Here is a 22532-nt window from a genome sequence, read left to right on the forward strand (position 1 = left end):
ATGGCTCTGTATATTATTTTATTCGTTCATTTATTTACGAATTGTATTTTCAGATCACTGATAAAGATTCGTTGAAGAGGATTGCCTGGTACAGGAATAGGGAAATATAAAAGACAGCCATTGGAGGTATAAAACATTTTTATTATAAAAAGGAGCTAGTCTTACAAAACGTCACTTCTCTTCCTAAGCAAATTCAAATTGTACTAATGGTCAGTGGAAGGCGGGGCCATACGTGGGCGATGGAACCCTAGGATTGTAACCGCTGCGTGCGCCAAAGTTGTTGTAGCTGTTGTCCAGAGCAGTGGAACCAAATTGATAGTTGTTACCGTTGTTGTAGTTACTGTTCGGGGATTGGTAGTTGTATCCTCCGTCGCTTCCTTTAATAACAAAACAAAATAATATACAACAACTAAAATATAAGCCAATGAAAATTTCAATAAATACATTTTATGAAAATTTTTAAAATGATAAATACTCAGTCTGTTTATTCAATAATTCCAGTGTTAATAAAGCAAAAGAAACTTATTTTACAATATTCATTATATCATCGTAAGTCGTTTGATATTTAATAATTTAATTTCAAAACATTTAAGCCAATATACATCATATCATTGTAAAACGTTTAATATTTAATAATTTAATTTCGAAACTTTTCAGGAAATATTCATCATACCATTGTAAATCGTTTAATACCGAACAATTTACATTCGAAACTTTTGGGTCAATATTCATGATACCACTATAAATGCTTTAATATTTAACCAGTTCACTGTGTTTGACGAGTATACACGTCATCGTAAAGCTTGACACGATACGGATCCTTTCAGCGATGAATTCTTTACTTTTTCACATAAACATGTAATTCTTCCTTGTTTCGCTTTGATCTTTCATTAAAATATACTCTACGTGCATTCGACCTGCGTTCGATGAGTGCACGCTCCATTTTTTTATTTTATTGCGCGCAGAACGAGAGGTTTTTCCAATTAAATTCCACAGTTAACTGGTTAATAATATAATTTCGAAACTTTTGAGCCAATATACATGATATAATCATAAAAAGTTTACCTGAGTTGTACCCTGCGCCACCATTGTTCCCTTGATAACCAAACCCTTGTCCACCTTGGTTATTGTTATTGTAACCATTGTTCTGCGTGTTGTATTGGTCGGGGTAGGTCGCGGTACCCTCGTACCTGACATCCGCGTGGAAACCTGTCCTCCAATCCGCGGTGTAAGTCACTATTTGCGTCCTGCCGTCCGGTAGTTGCACTCTGTACTCCCCTCGCACTGTCTCGCCGTCGCTGCTCTCCCGTCTGCCGAAATCGTTTCCGGTCGCTTGGTCCTTCACCGCGTAACCGAATTCGTAGGACATCGGCTACAACAAGCCACTCGTATCTCAACCCTTGTTCCATCCTACGCGAGCATATATGCGTGTGTGGGAGTGTATTCTTCGCAGTGAAAGTGGTTCAGAGATTATTTCGTTGGAACGGAGGGTTGATAGGTAGAAAGTTGAGTTTTTATTTATAGATTTATGGAACCTCGTTTGGATAATGAATTAGCTTATGTGATAGGATTGAGGAGAATTTGAGGGAACAGTTTGAGATAAAAGGGACTTTACTGTGTATGTGCAGAAAGGAAGATTGTGTGATGTTAGATAGTGATTTTGAGAGGTGGGGAATAGGGGTAGTTTTGATTTTGGTAAACTGTAACGTGATTCTGGGAATTGGAACAATAAGGTAGTTTGAATTTTAGCAAATTGTAAAGTGACTTTGGGAATTGGAGAATTAGAGTAGTTTTAATTTTGGTAAACGGTAAAGTGATTCGGGAATTGAAGAATGGGGGTAGTTTTAATTTTGGTAAATTATAAAGTGGTTTTGGGAATTGAAAGATTGGGTAGTTTTAATTTTAGTAAGTAATAAATTAATCTGAGTGAGTTAAGTGCAAATAAGTGGAATGATGTTATTAGACGTATTTTCACGTTGTTAGTGTAGAACTACACTTTGTGTTCCTTACAAAACTATAATTATAATAGCTATAATTTTATATAATTACAATGATAACAATTATTATAATTTTACTAGAAATCACGATTGTAACAATCATAATAATTTGAAAGTTAGTTACATGTCAACATAAATTCTTAAGTTGACATAATATAATTATAATAACAAGCAAAACATTATAACAGTTAATATAATTAAATTTTCAAATTAATTTTGAGAATAATAATGTTAACATCATACCCTACGACTTTAGATTACATGATTTTTAGAGGCAAATGCATAAACCTGAGTGTAATCTATCATCCTCAGGATCATCTTCATTCGAGAAACCGGTTGCTCGTCAGATTTCCAAGTTATTCAATGGGAAAAGAGAAAAAAGCGACAGGAAAAATAAAACTTCCACCGTACGCATTCGCATTACGTAGCCGAGCAACTTTCTTCGCGCGTAGAAGTGGAGCAGACGAGTAACCAGGGACGATGATTTAATCTGGCTCGTGCCGCAGAACCATTTAGATCACTCGGGACGATTAGCTAATCGGCAATAACGATTCACCCGTGGATTATGCCTCTGGTCGCGGTTCACCCTATTAATATACTTACGTAATTTAACACTTTGATTGTCGTGTCGAAGAACGGGAGCAAAAAGGGAAATTCAGGACACATCATCAAATTAGTACCTTCTATTTATTCATTTCACTTATTCTTTTGGAATTTTTAAATTAATTTAATCTTTTATTTGAATTCTAATTCAGATTGGATCGTTAACCAAATTCTAATTGTAATTCAAATTATACTTTTATCCCGATTCTAATTCTAACTGAAATCAGACTTTTAACTCAATTCTAATACTATTTCGAATTAAACTTTGAATTCAATTCTAATTCTGATACAAATTAATCTTTTAACTCACTTCTAATTTTAATTGTAATTCAAATCGAGCATTTTAATTCTAATTCAAATTAAATTTTAACTCAATTCTAATTCTTATTGGAATCCGACTTTAAATTCAATTCTAATTATAATTCAAATCGAGAAATTCACTCAATTCCAATTCTAACTGAAATCAAACTGTCGACTCAATTCGAATTGAAAACTCAATACGATTAATGATTTCAAAATGAATGTCAGAGATTCGATGACGTTTGATTTTGAACTCAACAGAAATCCTAAATCCTAATCCTATCCCAACAAACCAGACACACTCCTGTCCACTTTCTCTGACAGTTCAAACAAAATCTGTACTTCCATAAAGGTGTTCTGTAAAGATTATTAGCAATGTAAACGCAATCATAGTGTGAATATTTGGTTCAATGAAATTTCAAGACCGACAATTTAAGTAAATCTTGCTCCATGTACCGGTTATCCGACGTAACACCGGCTGAGAGCAAGAGTTCACTGTTGCGGCCGCATTTTGTACAGCATTAGCGTTTCAACGCCGACGCGGCGCATCCCAGCAGCTCTATTACGTTCGGCGGAAAGTTAGGCATGCATTCCTGATTACATACGTGATAGACCCATTCGCGGATCGTACGCGTAAATGCACCACGTGCCGCGCGGTAACGATCGTAACGTCTAGAAAATCGAGCTACTTTGTCCGGCGGCGTTGCGACTGCAGCGGTATCTCATCTTTATGAGCCATCATCAATCTCGGTATTGAAAAATTCTCTTGGGGGACGTTGAGCTTTTATGGTATTGCTGGAAACCATGGAACGCTGCTGCAGAATGATTTACGACTGCCAGATACAGTGTATTTCTTCTTTTTTAATGTGAACATTGTTTCAGGTACTATTAGCTTCTTCTATTTGTAACTTTCTTTTATCTGTTAGCTATTTACTTTTATGTTTAGGTGTTGTTAATTATTTGATTATTATCTTGAACTCTTTGCTTACCGAGTCTGTCATTTTTATCATGAAGTTTTATTTTCTAAAGTGTTTAGACTATGTTGGCCACTGTTTGATCACTGAAGTGTCACTAACTTTACTCGGATACTTGAATAATCGAATGCTTAAATGTCTCAATGAGCTGTGCTTTGGATACTTGTATATTTGAATGCTTGAATGTTTCAGTTTTCTGTTCTTTGAATACTTGAATAATTGAATGCTCAAATATTTCTGTATTCCAATCCTTGAATATTTGAATGCCTAATATTTTAGTGTTCTTTTCTTTGAATATTTGACAGTTTCAATATTTAATTATTTCTGTATTCTGTTCCTTGAATGCTTGAATGCTTGAATGTTTGAATGTTTGGATGTTTAATTGCTTGAATGCTTGAATGCTTGAATGTTTGAATGTTTAGATGTTTAAATGCTTGAATGCTTGAATATTTGAATTCTTGAATGCTTAAATGCTTGAATGTTTGAATGTTTAGATGTTTAAATGCTTGAATGCTTGAATGCTTGAATGCTTGAATATTTAAAGGTTTCAGTATTCTTTTCCTTAAACTTCTGAATAATCAAATGCTCAAATAACTCAATGTTCCACTATTCGAATACTTAAATTCAGCAATACTGTAAATTACCAGTACTCCAATCTTCAAGTCCTCAAGACCACTCAATTCTCAATTAGGAAAGACAAGATACACCGGCGATGATAAATTAATTCCCCGTCAATAGATCAGTATTAATATGTCACTGTTTTATCGATGCACACGATTATTCTCTGACAAAAGGAATCATTTCCCGGGGGGTCGCGCGAGAAAGGAGAGTGGGACGTTACAGGCAGAGACGCTTCCCAGCTTCCCATCAGGCGTCGCAACTTTGTAGGCGCGCGTTTTCACGTTTCATCACTGTTTCGCCGTTGGAAGGAGTGGTTATTGTTGTGTGTCGCAACAGCGGGGTTGAGGGAGGGTACTCGGCGCACATAAATTCGCTTAATAACAGTACAAAACGAGCAGTTAATTTCCTTGAAATGTTCTCGTTTAAAGGATGCGCTCTTTCATTCCCCGCAATTTGTTTCCTTTCAGACTGGCCGCTTCAGACGATCAATTATGAAAGATCCGTGTGATTAGGAATTACCAAATACAACTTGGAACGTCTTTCCTTATTTTTCATCTTCTTCTATTTCTTCTTATTTTTCATCTACTTCTATTTCTTTTTATTTTTCTTCTCCTATTTCTTCTTATTTTTCATTTTCTTCTATTTCTCCTTATTTTTCATGTACTTCTATTTCTTTTTATTTTTCTTCTCCTATTTCTTCTTATTTTTCATCTTCTTCTATTTCTCCTTATTTTTCATCTACTTCTATTTCTTCTTATTTTTCATCTACTTCTATTTCATTTTATTTTTCTTCTCCTATTTCTTCTCATTTTTCTTTTTCTTCTATTTCTTTTTCGTTTTCTTCTTTTTTTTTCATTTTTCCTTTCCTTTTTCTTTTTCTGCGCATCGTTTTACAAGCGTGAAAATAGTTCGTTGTGAGGAAGGAAGAAATATAAGAACAACGATGGACAAATATATCGCGTATCCGCGTAACCAGATCACTCGCCCGAGATCTACAAAGTTCAATGTTACTTAAGACATTCCTCTACTTTGTTAGGGAATCGGCTTTAACCCAGATCTATTCATCTCTTGCAACCCTTGAGTTGCCTGCGAAACACTTTGGGAGTGAAGGAATGAAGAAATCTGACAGAGGTTCATGATCGTGATCAAATAGAAGTTTCTAAATTTACTGTTTACTACTTCAACGAACTTATTAATTTCTTTTATGTTTCAGTTATGTTGTAACAATGTTTAAGTCTCTGAACGCTTGGGTTCTTGAATTTAGAGGTTTGTGGATCATTATTGGTCTCTTCAGTACTTGAATGTTAAAGTCTCTGATTCAAATTTGAATTTTAGAGTATCCTAGTGTTTGAATATTTAGGTACTTTAGTACTATGTTTGGATACTTGATTTTCTATTTTGATACTTTAATAATTAAATTTCTGAATACTTGAGAATCAACCCTGATACTTTAATAATTAAATATCTGAATACTTGAGAATCAACTCTGATACTTTAATAATTAAGTATTTGAATACTTGAGTGCCCAAGCTACTTTTAGATATAAAAAAAGAACTGCTCAAACTGCAAATAACAAATGTATCAAGTTTCATTTGACAAGATTGTAAGTACACGAAGTTATTGATTTTTAGATTACTCACTTGGTCAACGTAGTCATTGTCATTCCCATTGTCGTAATGATGATTACCGTGATTACCGAAGCCATTTCCACTGCCAGGCGTTCCATGATTGTTATTGTTGCCAGCATAGTTTCCTGGGACACCGTACTGAGTACTCAACGGAGGCTCGCAGTGAACGATACTTATGCTCACTATCAAAGTGAGCGATAACTGAAATTGTCAAAATTTTTATGTATTCGTTAGCAAAACAATTTTATATTGTATACAGATTGGTATAATATCAAATTGTTTATATACATATATAATTTTACTTGAAATTACGATTTGAATAGCAGATAAATATTTTCAATTTAATTCTCCAGATTTCTGAGCAGCAATGTAAACAATAACATACAGCACAAGTATATTCATATTTTATACAGTGACTCACATATTTATTCACAGTCTTTCCAAAGTTATAAATTCCCACATAGTAAAAAGAAATAAATACAACACACTTTGATCACAACAGATGAATGAATTACTGTAAATAAAACATAAAATACCAAATAAATTTAAAGGCAACAAGAGCAACAATACTGAATGCTGCAATCGAATACATTTTTGTACTGAATCTCACAATGAAGAGCCAACAAGAAAATTAAAAAGTGTCCTCAATCTATAAGTTAAAATGCATATTTACAAGATAACAATAATAACTTCCACGAATTTGTTCGCAAAGGGGTTATAACATTTACATCCCCTAACTATGCATAAAACTTCAGACTGTCCATTGAAATTAACAAGACCGTACCACAGAATTAATGAATTCCAGCTTAGTGCTAGAAATATGCATTAATTGCTACTAAAAGTACCAAAATGTATTAATTAATACAAGATTAACACTACAAGTACCAACATTGATTAATTAATACTACATTAACACTAGAAGTACCAAATGCCTCAAAATGATTTATAATTGCTCCTTTCCCAATTATTGAAAAGACAAACATGTTCCTCTACGAGATTACTACCTAAATCAATCAGAATCTCAATAAATATACTCTTATACTTTCCATAGAAGAATTCAAAAACCTCACTTCAACTGCTCGGTGGTTGTAGCACAATGAATAAGCATCGCATAATCAATTATTGGGCATAATTGTTACACACACGTCAACCAAGCAACTGTGTGAGTCGGTATTTTATTGTTGCACCACGTCTCGGTGGGATACCATGGCAAAAGGTATCAGATAAATTCCCAGGCAAGCGTAAGGCTGATGCGTCGCTCGAAAGCAAGATGATCAACCCGTTCGCGTTGCGTACCCGAGAAATTAGCGTTCTCCGACGTCGTGAGAACGCGTCGCGAGCTGCCGTTGCTGTTGCCCGTTACGTCACCGTCCCCTTTCAGAGGGGACACCACCTAGAAACGTCCTAAATATCAATAAACTTTAGGAATTCTTTTGTTAATAACTATTAAGTGAAAACTTCTGACTCTTTCTGGGTACATAACTGTAACCTTCTGCTTTATATTTGTGTTTTTTCTAAGCCAAGATGTTACAGAATGGCTCAGTTATTCACTAGCTTCGAAATCCCTTTGCGTAAAACATCTATTGTTTACCGACTCCATTGCGAACAACTGAAACATCCGAAAACAACAATTTTTCTGGATTTATAAATAGAAATATATGACAAGTATTTTAAGTGCGAAAACCTGTTTTCACCTCAAGAAATTAGCTTCAAATGTTTATGAAAAGCAAAATAATATATTTTAAATAATATATTTTTGTTTATAAATCTACAAAAATTTTTATCCTCGAATGTTTCCGTTGTTCATAATTCAACAATGGATGTTTCACGAAAAGGGTTTCCGAAGCTAGCGAATAACCGCGCCATTTTGTAACATTTCGGTTTAGAAAAAATATAAATATAAAGCGGAAGGTTACAGTTATACACCCAGAGAAAGTCAGAAGTTTTCACTTAATAGTTATTAACAAAAGAATTCCTAAAGGTTTGCCTATATTTAAAACGTTTCTAGCCTGTAACACTAAAACTACCGAGCAGTTAAATTCACTTTTTAAAATTTCTCTGTAGCAACTTCTGGATATACAATTCAGTTTGCATACTGCTAACTCAATTTCTTTAATATTTTCTCAGAGAAACATCTGTTATCTTTCTAATAATTGCAAAATGAAGAAATCGGGAATGGATCATTTCTAACCCGTGTAATAGTTTATGTGTTATAACCGAAACGATTGTGGGAAGGCAATAAAAAATGTAACGAAAATGGTTGATCGAATAACCAGTTCCCGTCGACCGATTTCTTCCTCGTTCGGCGGAACGAAATTTTTTCAGCCGACAGAGGAAGACGCGTCTTGCTTTCACACATTGTCTACGGACCCGATAAACTGGGCGATAAGGACTTTCATTCATGAATAAATCATCAATCTAGGAATATAATGAGGAAGAAGTCGATCCGTGGATTTTCGTTTTTATTAGGGGACTATTGAGTAATTGATATTGAATATTAATTAATTAATTTATTTATTTATTTATTTTCAATTGAAACTGGAGCACCGTGGAATAGAGGTTTATTATTTCTGAGCACAAGAAACGTCAGCGTAAAGAACAGGAAAGAAGAAATTAGATTAAAATGTGATACTTTCGTCCATGAATAAGTCATTTAATTTAATTGTATATAACGCAATGCATTGTTGGAATGCATTGTTCCTTGATGGGAGTAATTTTTTTTAACCTGGCTAATGGTCTCCATTACTTAATTATTTAATTCTCTGGAATTAAGGGTTGAAGGATCAAAGGTTTACTTGAATTGAATGAGATTATTTAATGTTCTTGAACTGAGAATTGAAGAATCAAAAATTTTCTTGAATTGAAAATTGAAGAATTGAGAATTTTCTTGATTTGAAAATTCAAGGATGACAAATTTTCTCGACTCGAGAATTAGAGAATTAAAAATTGTCTTGACTTGAAAATCGAAAAATTAAAAATTTTCTAGAATTGGAAATACAAGGATGAAACATTTTTTTAATTGTAAGTTGAAGAATTAAAAATTTTCTATGATAAAGAATTATAGGAATTCCTATATACGAAAATGAGATATGAGTCAATATCTGTTTCAACTAAATTTCACAGGGATAATGGAACATGAGTAACCCTGAAATTGGAAATTCCATGGGCAAAGAAGCGAGAAAGATTTCCTTCTACCTGACCATCAGGATATGATTGCCCTGATTGTTCTTAGTCAGCCCCTAACGCGGTTGAAGGAAGAAGAATCATCATATAAGCACGTGGAAGTAAAGGTAACAGGAATTAACGCGAAATCGTTACGTAGAAAGCAGGGATTGAATAAAAATGTAATTGAAATTAGAAGATTGAGATTAACAATAATTTATGCAGCGTCAGCGAACATACCATTGTTCACCTTTACAGCTAAGAGACACGAGAGTCTTTTTAGGCCACTAATTATGGGAGCTGATTGTCTTGCATGTATTCAAACAGCTACTGGTGTTATTAGATACTAATTGTAAGAGAATTAGCCTAGATACTTTAATTTGTATATGCATATTGTGTAGACTGTCTGGTTTTAAAAGGATCTCAATTATATCTTATTGAAATTATAGATCATGTTATTATAAAAATGTATTTCTATATAGAGAAACTGTTGGAGACCTAGTTTTAGTATAAGAAAGGTCTGTTTTAGAATAATGCATATTTAGGGCAAATTTCTTACTAATAATCTTTAGTAACTATTTCAGGTCAAACAACAATATATGAAAGTACAAATATTTGTACATTTATATCAATAAAGGTAAGAGTTCTAAAAACCAATATGGCGGTAATAATGAAGCTTCTACTGTGCAGGACTTGAATATTTATATGTACAAAAGTTACTCGTTCAAGTAGTAATTATAGTAAGATATTAATTGTATCGTCTTGTTAAGTCATAGTTTACGTTATTATAAAGAAGAAACAATTATTTTTACGCAGAGAAACTGTTCACGACCCAGTTTTAGTGTAAGAAAGATCTGTTCTCAGATCATTAATATTTAGAACAAGTTTCTTATTAATAATCTTCAGTAACTATTTGAGGTCAAACATAACAATTCAACTATATATACTCATTTATTTAATTGAAGATAAGAATTCTAGAAACCAATATGGCGGTAATAATGCAATTTTTACTATGCAGGATTTGAATGTTTATCAATATAAAAGTAACATATATAACAATGTAAACTTACACACAAATAATATAAAAGTTCAATTAATAATAAAATTTCGTTTCAGGTAAACAACACTCCCGGTGAATAATTTAAACAATCCCCATCGGACTCTCGAGACCCAGTGTCAATATTTGAAAACTGAAGGAGTAAACAACCGAGTCAACATGGAGGAGCGGCTCGAAGATATTCTCACAGCAACGGCGCGGACTCGTTCGAATACGCTGCAATTTTCGTAACACGTGAATACCGACGCGTGCATTATGTCATTTAACGCGAGGATGTTAGAATAGTTGCACGTTGCCGGGACTTGCGAAATGCTTATGTTGTTATTTATATTCCCGTGTAAACCGCTCGTCCCTTGTACCGCATTAACGGAGATGATTACACGGGACCAAGTGCACTTACATAATGAAATGCAACAGCTTACTGTGCGCTGTGCACCGACAAATGAACCGTGCATCATCAAATGTGCACCTGGAAACACGGTGGAACACACATATACATAAGTTGTATCACAAGTCCATAGTGTTCTCTTTTTTAAAAACAATTTTTTGGATTATTGCTATTGACACAATCTAAAAATTTAATTTTGTTTTCCAATGGTTTAAAGAATACCAAACAAAATATAATTAATTTCAAACAATTATAATCAATCCGTATCAGTTTTAAGCAATTATAATTAATTGTAATCAATTTTAAGCAATTTTAAGCAATTTCAATCAATTTCAATCAACTGCAATCAAGTTTAATCAATTTTAATCAGTTTCAATCAATTGTGATCAATTTATATATACTGTAATCAATTCTAAACAATATTTTATCACTTTTTAATTAATTTTTTATTCAATTTCCGAAATAACCATCTATAAATTGATTAAAATAATAAAAAAAACATAATCATTTATAAGAAATGTCATTTAATCCACAGATGATTCATAATGTCCGTCATAAGGATGAAAGAATTAGGAACTCATGATACGACCCAATGCCTGTGCAATATTGACTCACCAGGTGCAAGAGAATTTTCTTTTGTACCATTTCTAGGGCGATACCAACGCTAAACGGAATTCACAACGTCTGCGGTTAAGCAGATGATGGAAGGGACCTTAGAGAACGGTCCTGAGACATTGCAGCTTGCACTTCCACCTAAGATTGCGCGCAAAGCGGCTGCACAGCACAATGGCACCATTTAGGTAATGAAACGCAGATAATTCTAATTATACGTTTCCGGGTGCCGTAAAGAAAATTGTGCAGGTTTGTTAACAAAGGCCACGATGGAGCAGATATTTAAAATTCTAAACCACAACAAATTCACTATTTCAGAGATGACTTCGTCTGAGATTCAAAGTCATCCTCAATTAACTGTGAGTAATTTTTCGACGACCCTCGAGTGGCTTATCGCGTGTTAGAATCTTTTTTGTTAAAAGGGGATCAACGGATGACTGGTTACATTGCTAAAAAGGTACTTAACCGTTTCGTGCCTTGAAGAGTTAATTTCCTTTAATCATCTATTACGAGTGTGCATTGGCTGGTCCGCGAGTTCCTCGTTCAGGTTAATTACAGAAACATGGAAAATTCAGATTTCACAGCCTGACCTTTGCCATTTTTCAGGGGGAACCGCGTGAAAGTCAGGCCTCGATTGATAATAAGTGTAGACCAGGGAAGATCATAATGGACTTTACCCTGAAGGGGATCATTAGTGGCTAGGAGGATGTTTCATCCTAGGAATGTGCTTTGAGCACTAACAACAAATCGTTTGGATTGCAGTCAACAAAAGGAATACCTGAGTAATAGTACAGATATTCCGAGATGATAGAGGTCCTTCGACAGTCTGTGTTCGTTTGTATCGAGCAGTGATAATTTTATATCTGGCTATATAATCCTCCAGGAAGTGAGTGTAATTAATGCCCTCGTTAATTCTTTATCGAGCACGCTTAGAATTGTTCCATTGCATGAACGTATAATTCGGTATGAATTTATTGCGTCTGGTATTGCGAGTTTAATGGTTTAATTAATTTGGTCGTAATGCTTTAGATGGGTACGAATATTATGGTAATGATTGGATGTATGTATTGTTGTTATTTTTCATTGATTTTAGTGGCGGAAATTGGTTCTAAGTATTTGGTAAAATGAAGAACAGTTGCAGACGAAATTAGCTTGGCGACTATTTGATTTTTTGGCATAGCTAAGTTCTAATTCCTTTTAATATTACATTACAATTAACACTGTGTCTTCCGAAAATCTATTATTAAATTTCTCAATGACTATGATTAATAATTTGATTTTAAATAATAACCCGAAAACACATTATTACATTATACTACGACAACTTGTTCCCAACTATAATCCAAAATAATATTGCAAAACTTCTTAAAAAATTCCTATCTCTCAATCATTGGTTTCCATCGAATAATTTCCAGTAGCCAAAATATTAAAAAGCACAGATAACAAAACTAAACATTTCTTCCAGTGTCTGCACAAACAAAAATACTCGAAAAAATCCGAAATGACTTCTATAATCTCAATGCAATTACAAACAAACAGTACCCATTGCAAGGTACCAATCACCGCCAGCCAATACCATTTCCAAAATACAACCATCAATCCCAACCCAATCCCCAGTCCCCATGGTACCCGAGATACCATTAAAAACTCCCCCCTGCGTCAGCTCAAACCTTGAAAGGCTCTCCACCCAAACACCTCAAACCTCAAAAGCTCTTGGAACTTCCTCGCCAGCAGGTGAACTGAATACAAATCACTGGCTCACAAACCGGGGAATCACCATGAACCAAGAAGCAGGAAGCAACCCCGGGATCACCGGAAGAGAATTGAAGTAGCACGCGTAGAACCGAGTGCACTGCCGCCAGACCGGATTACCTGTCGCACTATCCTGTCCATAATCGAGAGAACCGTGAAAACTCGGAGCGCACCGTAGCCACGAATTGCTTGGAATTATGGTGACGTTACACCCGGCATGCCTGGCTTATATAGAGGGCCGGGGTCTCTCTGACGCCCGCTAGAATTCATTTCCTGTCGAGCTACGGATTCGCGGAGGACCGTAGGCTTAGGAGAGGAGAAGGAATCCCCGTGGATCCTCCGCCGGATGAGACAGGCCCTCTCTTTCTCCCGCGCTCCACGGTTTACTCCAGTTCACATAGGAACACGAACGCCGTGTGGAAAGCCCGCGCTTTATTTCCCATTGTTCTCCCCAGGCGTGGAGAGGCACCAGCGAGCCGATTTCGGGGACTGCCGCGCACACGAGAGGGACGCGTCGGCGCACCGTCTTTCCAGAACGGAGAAAGCTTGATTACTTCACCGCGTGGGACAACGACGGCCACCTCTGACAGCCGCTCGCTCCGGCAGGCTAATTAGACGATTCGCGGGCTTAATTAAAGCCAGGACCATTGTCCAGTTTAACCGGTGACGGTGCAACCTAACTTTGCCAACGCCTCCCGTGCGAGAATGGGCGTGTGGCAATGGGCTTGACGGTGCTAGGGACGTTTAGGATTGTAGCTGGTTGATCGTTGAGGGGAGGCCAAGTGTTTTGACGACTGCCTTAGCCGAGTTGGACGTGTTGTGCCATTCGCGGCGCGGTTCTGTAATAGACTCCTTGTACGGATGGAGTTGGGTCTAGGTTGAGCTGGCTTGATTTAGATTAGACTTGTTGGAGATGTAGGAAGAGATCTTGAGTATAGAGTTAGATGTCATGGTGTACGTTACTAAGGATCATTGAAATGCAATAGTTTGTTTGATTGTAAATTATATTTTGTATAGTAGCAATAATTAATGGAATGAAACAGATATGATAGAAATGATTTTAGGTGTTTGAGTTGTGAAGGTTTAGGAAGAGATCTTGAGTCTAGATTTAGGGGTAATATGATTGTATATTACTAAGAATGATTGAAATACAATAGTTTGTTTGATTGTAAATTATGTTTTGTCATTTGTTGCTAGCAATCAGTAATTTAAATTCAGGTAGTTATTCTAATCTACAATTATTGGAATAAAGAAAATATAAAAATGTTTATGTCACGAGTTGTAAAGATGTAGAATGAAACCTTGAGCCTAGAGTCAGGTGTGATGTGATTGTACATTCTTAATAGAGTGACTGAAATGTAATACTTTACTTGATCGTAAATGATATTCTATATTCATTTGTTATTAGTAATCTAATTGAAATTAAGTTACGCTAATTAACAATTACTAGCCTGAAGAAGTTATTGTAACATAAATGTTTATATTATGAGTTGTAAAGATAGAAATCTAGTTTCTTTTAATAGCCAGTATATTATCGGGAAAGAAATCTGTAATTTATTTTGATGATCTAGAGGCACGAAGATGAAACCTCTGAGTCTCCTAAGCGGCAGCGAGTAATGACACGAGCCGAGCACAATGTGTAACGCGAATGAGCAGCGAATCCGACGAGATTGGCACGCGGGTCTGATTTAGAAAGCGACGTGTATTTGAATAGCGCTAAAACTGCGTTTTAGCTTTGTCATCACGCTCAAACGGCATAACGCTGTTACGCTACCATAATCGCGTTTCGCAACGCGGCCGCTTCTGCTCCTCGCCGCGATTAACCGCTGACACATTTTTATATCTGCCCGTGCATCTCTCCGTTCACCCGAGGAACAGTGTTTAAGATTCGAATTCATCGATCCGTTAACCGCAAGCGTGTAATCTGGACATGTTCCAGAGCAAAAACCTCGACCATTTCGAAATCCGGCTGACGTTACTGAAACTACCTTGATTCTTGATTTCTTCCTTTATAATTACCAAAAAAGTATAGATCCTTCTTTGAGAAATTATTGAGGAAGTCGATTTAATGGAGTTTCTACGAAATGAAAGTTAATTATAGTTTCTACAAATGAAGGTTAATCAATGATGGTCTCTACAAAGAAAAATTCAAAAGTTATTTTGTCTGCTTGGTAGTCCTAGTGTTATCTCGTTCGATATTTTTCAGGAATCACTGGTAAACCTGGAGAATGTTGTTCACAATTTAAATCCATCGATCTCTTACAAAATGACGTCACAGTGATTGAATCGTCCATTTCGATAAAACATTTTTTAATGAATTTAGAGTAAAAATAAGCCAACTATATTGAGCCATTTTTTTCAACGCTCGATGTTTATACAAATATTTAACATTTAATTTTTTAACATTTTCTGACGTTTAATTTATTAGTGTCAATAATAAAAGCTTATCAAATGTACAAAGTAAGAATTCGATTTCATATGTTCCATAATCTGGATAACAGTAACTGAATTTAGATTCCTCAGAAGCCACTGGCGAACGTGGAGAACACTTTTCATAATTTACTTTTCATGATCCATCAATCTATCACCCATGGATATGAAATCTTAAATCTTATTAGACACCAGAGTATATTCAAAGTAAGAATTTGATTTATAAATCTTTTGGAATTTCATTAACAACAATTGAATTTTCTCAAGGACCATTGATGAACCTGGAGAACTCTGTCCACGATTTAAATCCAGAAATCCATCAACTACAAGAATGAGATTTAATCAAGATTCAGCTTGAAGTATACAAAAATCTAATTAAACATTAATTTTTTATTTTACAGAAAATCACTGGTGAACCTGGAGAACACTAGGAATCCTCCAAATAAAGTCCTGAATAGAAGTATATTCTACTATCGCCCAGACAAAGAAACAGTAAATCTAAAGACGTTAAGTATATAATTGTCCAACTAATTTACTTCATCTAATTAACTTGCAGGTTCGTTCCAGGAGTAGAGTATTCCCTAGGACTTGTCCTAGGACTTGTCTCCAGGCACGACAAGATTACTAATCGTTGATCTCGTTTACAACAATGGGCCTAATCACAGGCGTAGATCTAATCTCCAGATCAATGAGCCAAACGGAACCTAATCAAGACAGGTTTATTGTTTATTTACTGTGCGAATTCTCACTTTCGATTCCTTTCGTAACCTTTCCCCTGCGTGCGTTCCCCTGTTGCTCGCCGTTACGTGAACCGAACGGAAGCCATTGCGTCGCGATAAACACATGCTCCCTGTAGGACGGTTTACTTAATTAACTATGGCTACACTGTTGCCCCGGATTTTTGGTAACTGAGCCATTGTTCGCTCGAAAATTCGGGGAGCCTCGCTAAAAAGAAAACGCCGGTGTCTCAACCCCCGTTACTCAACACCAGACCACCATAGGCGTCAAAATGACCCATTTCAGGTTTTTTATTTTGCAGTTGCTGAAAACGTATACTGATACTTTTCTGAGAGATTATTTAGTACTTGAACCGATTTCTAAAAATCTCTTTGTAAAAGCTATAACCCTGCATTTGTTAACAGATTGCGTACTGGGAACGAGAAATCTTGTTTCTACCTTATATAACTTTTGCTAATTACCAAAGTGTTTAAAAAATATTGAATTTTATCGGAACTGATTGTTTAAAATACATTGAATAGAAAGATATTTGAGCTTTTTCGAGTATAGTGATCTAAGTTAATCTTACTAAAAATCGACGGTTACATTACCTAGTTTTTTAATATTAGCCAGTAATGTGTTAACATTTCAATTGGCTTATATTTCAATTTGAACATTGCCGAATCAGCATTTCTAATCATTTCTCGGAGTATCTATACCTTTTCACCGTTTGTAAAAGAAGAATTCAGGAATAGGCATTTTAACCCTAGTACAATTAGGGGATGACTTGATGTCTAATGGAACAGTATAGAGGCAAGGGGTGTTTTCTATTTCACAGTTTTATAGTTTTGACTGGTTACGTGTAACCCCATTGAGAAATAGTAAATTAGGAATGGAAAATATCAAAAATTATAGAATTCCTCAGCCTATCCATCAAGTGATCTAGCAGTAGTTCTAGTTCTTGCTCCTGTATGCATTATGTTCATCAAATGTTTCCATTTCTGGTATTGATCTACCAAATGTATGGCTGATATAACTCAATTTAAGCGACAGCAAATGCACCGTTGTAGCTTGTGCAAGAACGTAAAAACTGACTGTCAGGCAATTGTAAGTGGTGGAGTGGTTGCGAAATATTTGTATAATTTTTTCTCGCGACGATTTTACGATTGGAACGAAAGGGAAGAGGGTGATGATGAGCGGAACGGGAGATTGTTTCGCGGAACGAATTGATAGCAGAAGGTGTTGCGTAATGAATCTTACTCTACTTTCCTGATGGCCGAGCGGATCTCACTCGGTGATCTCCCCTCGAGTGAGCATGATAGACAAGGTCGTTATGGTCTCAAAGGATGATGCTCTAAATTCATTTCAGTGTTGCGCAATCATCCTTCGGACAATTTCAGTGATCTTTCTTCGGTGCGTACGCGTCGCGTCGGTTCGTTATGAAACAACACGCCGGTGAATAATGAATTAAGAAAGGCAGGCAGTCAGGCAGGCGCCTAAGCCGATCGCCTAACAAAATGTTCATTATTTCGCCACCTTTGACACGGGAGACGCGTACCCTCGATCATCGTGATCGAAAGTGAATCAAGGATATATTGGGATCGCTTCGATGCAGGATGTTGCGCAACCGCGCGCGAATCCTGCGCGGAAAAAATGATGGGGAGTGGTGGGTGAATAGAGCAATTCATCAAGCCCCAGGCGGATGATGAGATTAATACGCTTGGGATGAATTAAACGGCCGCTTTTAAGTAGGAAAAAGAATATCTATTCGAACCTGATGATTAAAATTCGATTATTAATTGCACTTTTAATTTTTCATACTTCTTTTCATTTTGTATAGTTCTTTTAATTTTGTATACTTCCTTTAATTTTATAGACGTTAATCTTGTAATGATCTTGTCACAGAATATCGGAGTTATTTCAGTTTTTCTTCTCATCAATGGATATTTTAAATTACAGGAATATATTGTTTAATCTAGTGAAATATATTTTGGCTTCTAACATCGATTTCTTAATTTTTTTATAGGGATAAAGTATGTGGGAAGCACATACGTTGAGAGTTATATAAACATTAGACAATCAATAACATAGCAGCAATTGGAATAGAATACATTAACATCCTATTGACCGTTTATGTAAAGAAACAATTGTTTTGTCCATAGCCTATCATTACAGCAATGTTTCATTCCTGCACATGTAAATCACTCCCCGTTAGACATATTCATACAAACAGATAGTTTCTCCTCATAAATTACTCATATACCGTACCAAAAACAGGAATGAAATAAAAAGTCGAGTCTTATGATAAAGAATTCTTTATCTAACGGATTGAGTTCGAAATACAATTTGTTACTTTTTTAATTGACGTTCCCGTTTAAACTTACTGACTGGCCGAGTTTCTTTCTCTGGCTTCGAAACATTCTCTATTACCGCTGGTGTGTGTCTTTCCTTGATATCTTTTACTACCTAAAAAATACGAAAGTAGTTTTATTGAAAAAATCTAATTAAATATAATTAAATTGTAAATGCAATGAAGAAGTAACAAGCAATAACTTACTGTTTCATATGTAGAAGCTTTAACAATATGTTCATTTTCTTCATCTTCTTCTTCCTCTTCTGTACTATAATCAGGAATAGTAGCCAAAACAGGTGGAATATCATGAGGAGATCTCTTTAAGATTGATTTGGGCTTAGAGAATATCCTATAAATATCTCCTGGTGTTTCTATTGTATCTCCTTCTGACTTTGCAATTGGAGTGTATTCAGAATGACTAAATTCTATCCGAAGAATATCTTCCTCAGTTTCTACAGTTTCACTTGTCCCTTCCTCTTCTGTTGATTTCTTAACTTTTTGTTTGTTTTCATCGTCTATGTTAACAAATGAAACAACCTTTTTGATTTTATAAGTTTTAACTTCTACCTCGGACTGTTTCTCCTTTTCTTCTTTCTTGTACTGCCTCCCTTCTTCTTTGTCCTTGTGCTGATTCTCTTCTTCTTTGTCCTTATGCTGATTCTCTTTTTCTTTCTCCTTGTGCTGCATACCTTTTTCGTCTTTGTTGTGTTGGTCCTCATGTTCTTCTTCTTTGCATTGTTTTTGCTTTTCTTCCTCTTCCTGTTCTTCCTTTTCTAATTGTTCCTCCTTCTCTTCTTCAGGATTTTCTTTCTCATTATCTGATGAAGAGTATTCTTCTAATTCTTCTCCGAAGAGTTCATAATGTTCATCTTCTAGCCTATTAAATTCATCTGCTAACTCTTCCTCCAATTCGAGCTGGTCAAGTCTGTGAAACAGATCTTCTTCTGTTTCAATTTTTGCTTTCTCTTCTTGCCTCAATTTTGCTAATTTTTGATGGTATTCTTTCTCTCTTTCCCTGTGTTTTACTATAAAGAAGAATCGAGAACAATTTTTAACAATTTACACAAAATTTGAGTAACGTGCAGGAAATAATTACTTTTCCAGTCGTAAATTTTCTCTTCATTCCAATGTTCCACAATTTCTGTACCAGCACAGTCTTCGAACACATCATTGTCTATTACCATCATCTTAGTCTCATATAAATCCCTTTCAGTGCTTAGTTTTTTTAACATATCTTCTGAACCTAATATAAAAAATATCAATTAACATTTGTAATTACATTTTTATTTAGTTTATGTGTGGTTCAGAATACATACGTTTTATTCTTCTTTCGCAAAGTGCTGCTGCACCTTCAGCAGTGTATTTGGCAAAATATCCATCACCCAAAGAAGCAAGTACTTCATTGGTATGAATTAATTTTCCCTTCATCAGTGCTCTTTTTCCTATTGGTATCATACAGTTTACGTGTACATCCTTTCGAAATTCATATAATGCTTCTGCAACTTTTTGGTGACCTTTCTTGTAGTCTGCCCATATTTTACGTTGCTCTTCATTTTGTTGTATTCCCTTAAAGTAATTAATTTAGGCTGTATATTAAAAATTGTTTTAAATATTTAAAAGCTTAATGAAATTTTTAAATCTTAATAACAAAAATTATGGAAAATAATTGTCACATTACTACTATGTATAACAACAAATCTTTTATTTCATTTCTATCTACCTTTAAAATAGCCTCATCAAAAAGCATGCGTTGAAAATTTTGTGTTTTATCTTCGGAGATCATTGTTAAAATAATATTTCTGAACAAAATCTCTTAAAAATATAAAAGTGTGATCAAAGAAATTTATTGACGGGTTTATTTAAAGATAACATCTATTTCTTTATTATACATCAGTACATGTATTATAATGAAGATTTCTTAATCTTTCATTTACAAAGTTAACATTTAATTACATATTGTCAAAATGCATTAATATTCTTGTTCAATTACACATAATTAAATGTTTCATTTCCTTATGACTGAAACTTTGATTTACAAATATAATTATGTTTAACGTATATTTTTTAAAATTATAACCTCAAAATTAATGTTTGAAATTAAACTTTATTCGTAGGATTACATGAAAATAGACCTAAAAGCAAGGAACACAAAATCTCTAGACTAATAATTACAATACAATATTGTCAACCATTTTAACAGTCTTCTTTTTATTAAATAAAGTAAAATTACAAATAAAGTATATTATAATTATTTCATTTTTAAACAAAATAATGTAAAAATTATGCATGCGTCTGTAATTGAATGATATTTATATAGTCTAATGAAGTTTTTCATTTCACCGCTAGATGGACAACTGTGGACATTCATTACATTACGAAGATGTTCATCTATTTCGTCCTTTAACTCGTGAATTTCTTTCTTGTTTTTCCATCGAAGAAGAAATACACGAAAATGGTTAGTGAATCAGTGAAAATCCATTTATATTTAAAGCATCCTTATCGATTGCTTTTCATCAGTTCTATTATAATTTTTCTAAACGCAATATAAACCAGAATATATATAAATTTTTTCCCATGAATGGCGTTCAACAAGTTACCCCTACACATAACCCTTACTTTTATGTTGCTCAAAAATTTGAAAATATTCTATTCTTATTGTTACATCTCCTTTTGCGATTAAATTTTAAGAACATTAATCGCACTTTAATGGCAGTGCAGAAAGCTTAAATTATTCTCTTTTATTTAATACGTAACGTTACAAAGATGTTTAAATATTGTTTTCATTGACAGTTACACAGAAGGAAACATGTGTTACTGGTTGTTGCAATTTTTAGCGTTTAAAAGTGGTATCCACGGAGTAGTGATGTGATTGTTAATTTTAGGGGAAGGTTAAGTGCACTGAAATGAGAATGAAGGATAAGAAGGAGCTCCTCAAGAAGCTTGAGGAACTCAAAACAGAACTGACAAATCTCCGTGTTGCTAAAGTTACTGGAGGTGCTGCTTCTAAGCTTTCAAAGATGTATGTATACATTTTAAATATATTGTAATTAGTTTATACTTATATGAAATTGTTCCATGAGTTAGTGTTACGGCGTGTTAATACTTTTTGTGTTATGTTTTGTAGTCACAGAGCGATATAAGTTTGAACTGCTCAGTTTAGTCAGTACAAGATATTCGAGAGAGACGGGTTGTGAAATTACTAAAATTTTATATTTAATAAAATATTACTTTATATGATAGAAAAAGAAATACTACACATTTACAGGACAACCTAATACATTCTTAAAATAAGCAAAATGTGAACATAGAATATATTTAACATTCAAACATTCACTCGTGTATAAGAAAGAATTGATTCAAGTTTTACATCTTCTATAACTTTTTTATAGTATCATGAAACTAACAGTTTTATTTATATGTCTATATAAAAACTTCAGCCAAGTTGATATTAAAAACAATAAGTCTTCTTTAAAAAGTTATCTTCAATATTGTATAAAATTGAATATTGTTTTCTTAATTTAAATGCATAGTTCATCTTTGTGAAATTTAACTTTTTCTATGAATTTCTAATTTTTTATTCCTCTTCTCTTTTTGTATTTCAGCCGTGTTATGAGGAAGGAAATAGCTAGAGTATACATTATTATGCACCAAAAGCAAAAGGAGAATTTGCGCAAACTGTATGAAAACAAAAAGTACAAACCCCTGGACCTGAGGCCAAAGAAAACTAGGGCACTCAGAAGGGCACTGACACCTTATCAAGCCAACAGAAAGACTCTGAAAGAGATACGCAAGCGATCTGCCTTCCCTCCGAGAAAGTATGCCGTACAAATGTAAGCTGAGAGGTATCGATAAGGGATAAAATAAAAGTTTTTTTTTAAACACACAACTTTGTATTACTCTGCGAGAAAGAATGTGCGAACTAAAAGATCTATCGACAA

General features: G+C 34.6%; 3 protein-coding genes across 3 annotated transcripts; 1 reads left to right on the plus strand and 2 right to left on the minus strand.

The window, feature by feature from the left end:
- Positions 1–208: 208 nt before the first annotated feature.
- Positions 209–13270, minus strand: LOC116425939 (uncharacterized). Its single transcript, XM_031974263.2, has 4 exons — positions 13215–13270; positions 6136–6324; positions 1066–1372; positions 209–377 (listed from the first exon to the last, which is right to left on the minus strand). Exons 1-4 carry the CDS (start codon positions 13233–13235, stop codon positions 211–213), a joined length of 684 nt encoding a protein of 227 aa, XP_031830123.1. The 5' UTR covers positions 13236–13270; the 3' UTR covers positions 209–210.
- A 5270-nt stretch (positions 13271–18540) lies between these two features.
- On the minus strand, positions 18541–20733 carry uri (unconventional prefoldin RPB5 interactor). Its single transcript, XM_031974519.2, has 5 exons — positions 20315–20733; positions 19911–20160; positions 19691–19837; positions 18799–19619; positions 18541–18707 (listed from the first exon to the last, which is right to left on the minus strand). Exons 1-5 carry the CDS (start codon positions 20375–20377, stop codon positions 18591–18593), a joined length of 1398 nt encoding a protein of 465 aa, XP_031830379.2. The 5' UTR covers positions 20378–20733; the 3' UTR covers positions 18541–18590.
- A 171-nt stretch (positions 20734–20904) lies between these two features.
- Positions 20905–22480, plus strand: RpL35 (ribosomal protein L35). The gene is made up of 3 exons (XM_031974262.2): positions 20905–21049; positions 21477–21613; positions 22197–22480. Exons 1-3 carry the CDS (start codon positions 21047–21049, stop codon positions 22426–22428), a joined length of 372 nt encoding a protein of 123 aa, XP_031830122.1. The 5' UTR covers positions 20905–21046; the 3' UTR covers positions 22429–22480.
- Positions 22481–22532: the final 52 nt, after the last annotated feature.

This window comes from Nomia melanderi, chromosome 2 (assembly GCF_051020985.1).
Source record: "Nomia melanderi isolate GNS246 chromosome 2, iyNomMela1, whole genome shotgun sequence".
Classification (NCBI taxonomy): Eukaryota; Metazoa; Arthropoda; class Insecta; order Hymenoptera; family Halictidae; genus Nomia; species Nomia melanderi.

Coding starts and splice junctions, on each gene's coding strand:
- RpL35 (XM_031974262.2), top strand. Junction 21,614..22,196: donor GCTTCTAAGCTTTCAAAGAT/GTATGTATACAT, acceptor TTTGTATTTCAG/CCGTGTTATGAGGAAGGAAA.
- LOC116425939 (XM_031974263.2), bottom strand. CDS start 13,235: ATGGACAGGATAGTGCGACAG. Junction 6,325..13,214: donor TGGACAGGATAGTGCGACAG/GTAATCCGGTCT, acceptor TGACAATTTCAG/TTATCGCTCACTTTGATAGT. Junction 378..1,065: donor TGGCGCAGGGTACAACTCAG/GTAAACTTTTTA, acceptor TTGTTATTAAAG/GAAGCGACGGAGGATACAAC.
- uri (XM_031974519.2), bottom strand. CDS start 20,377: ATGATCTCCGAAGATAAAACACAAAATTTTCAACGCATGCTTTTTGAT. Junction 20,161..20,314: donor TTGATGAGGCTATTTTAAAG/GTAGATAGAAAT, acceptor AATTACTTTAAG/GGAATACAACAAAATGAAGA. Junction 19,838..19,910: donor TTGCGAAAGAAGAATAAAAC/GTATGTATTCTG, acceptor TTTTTATATTAG/GTTCAGAAGATATGTTAAAA.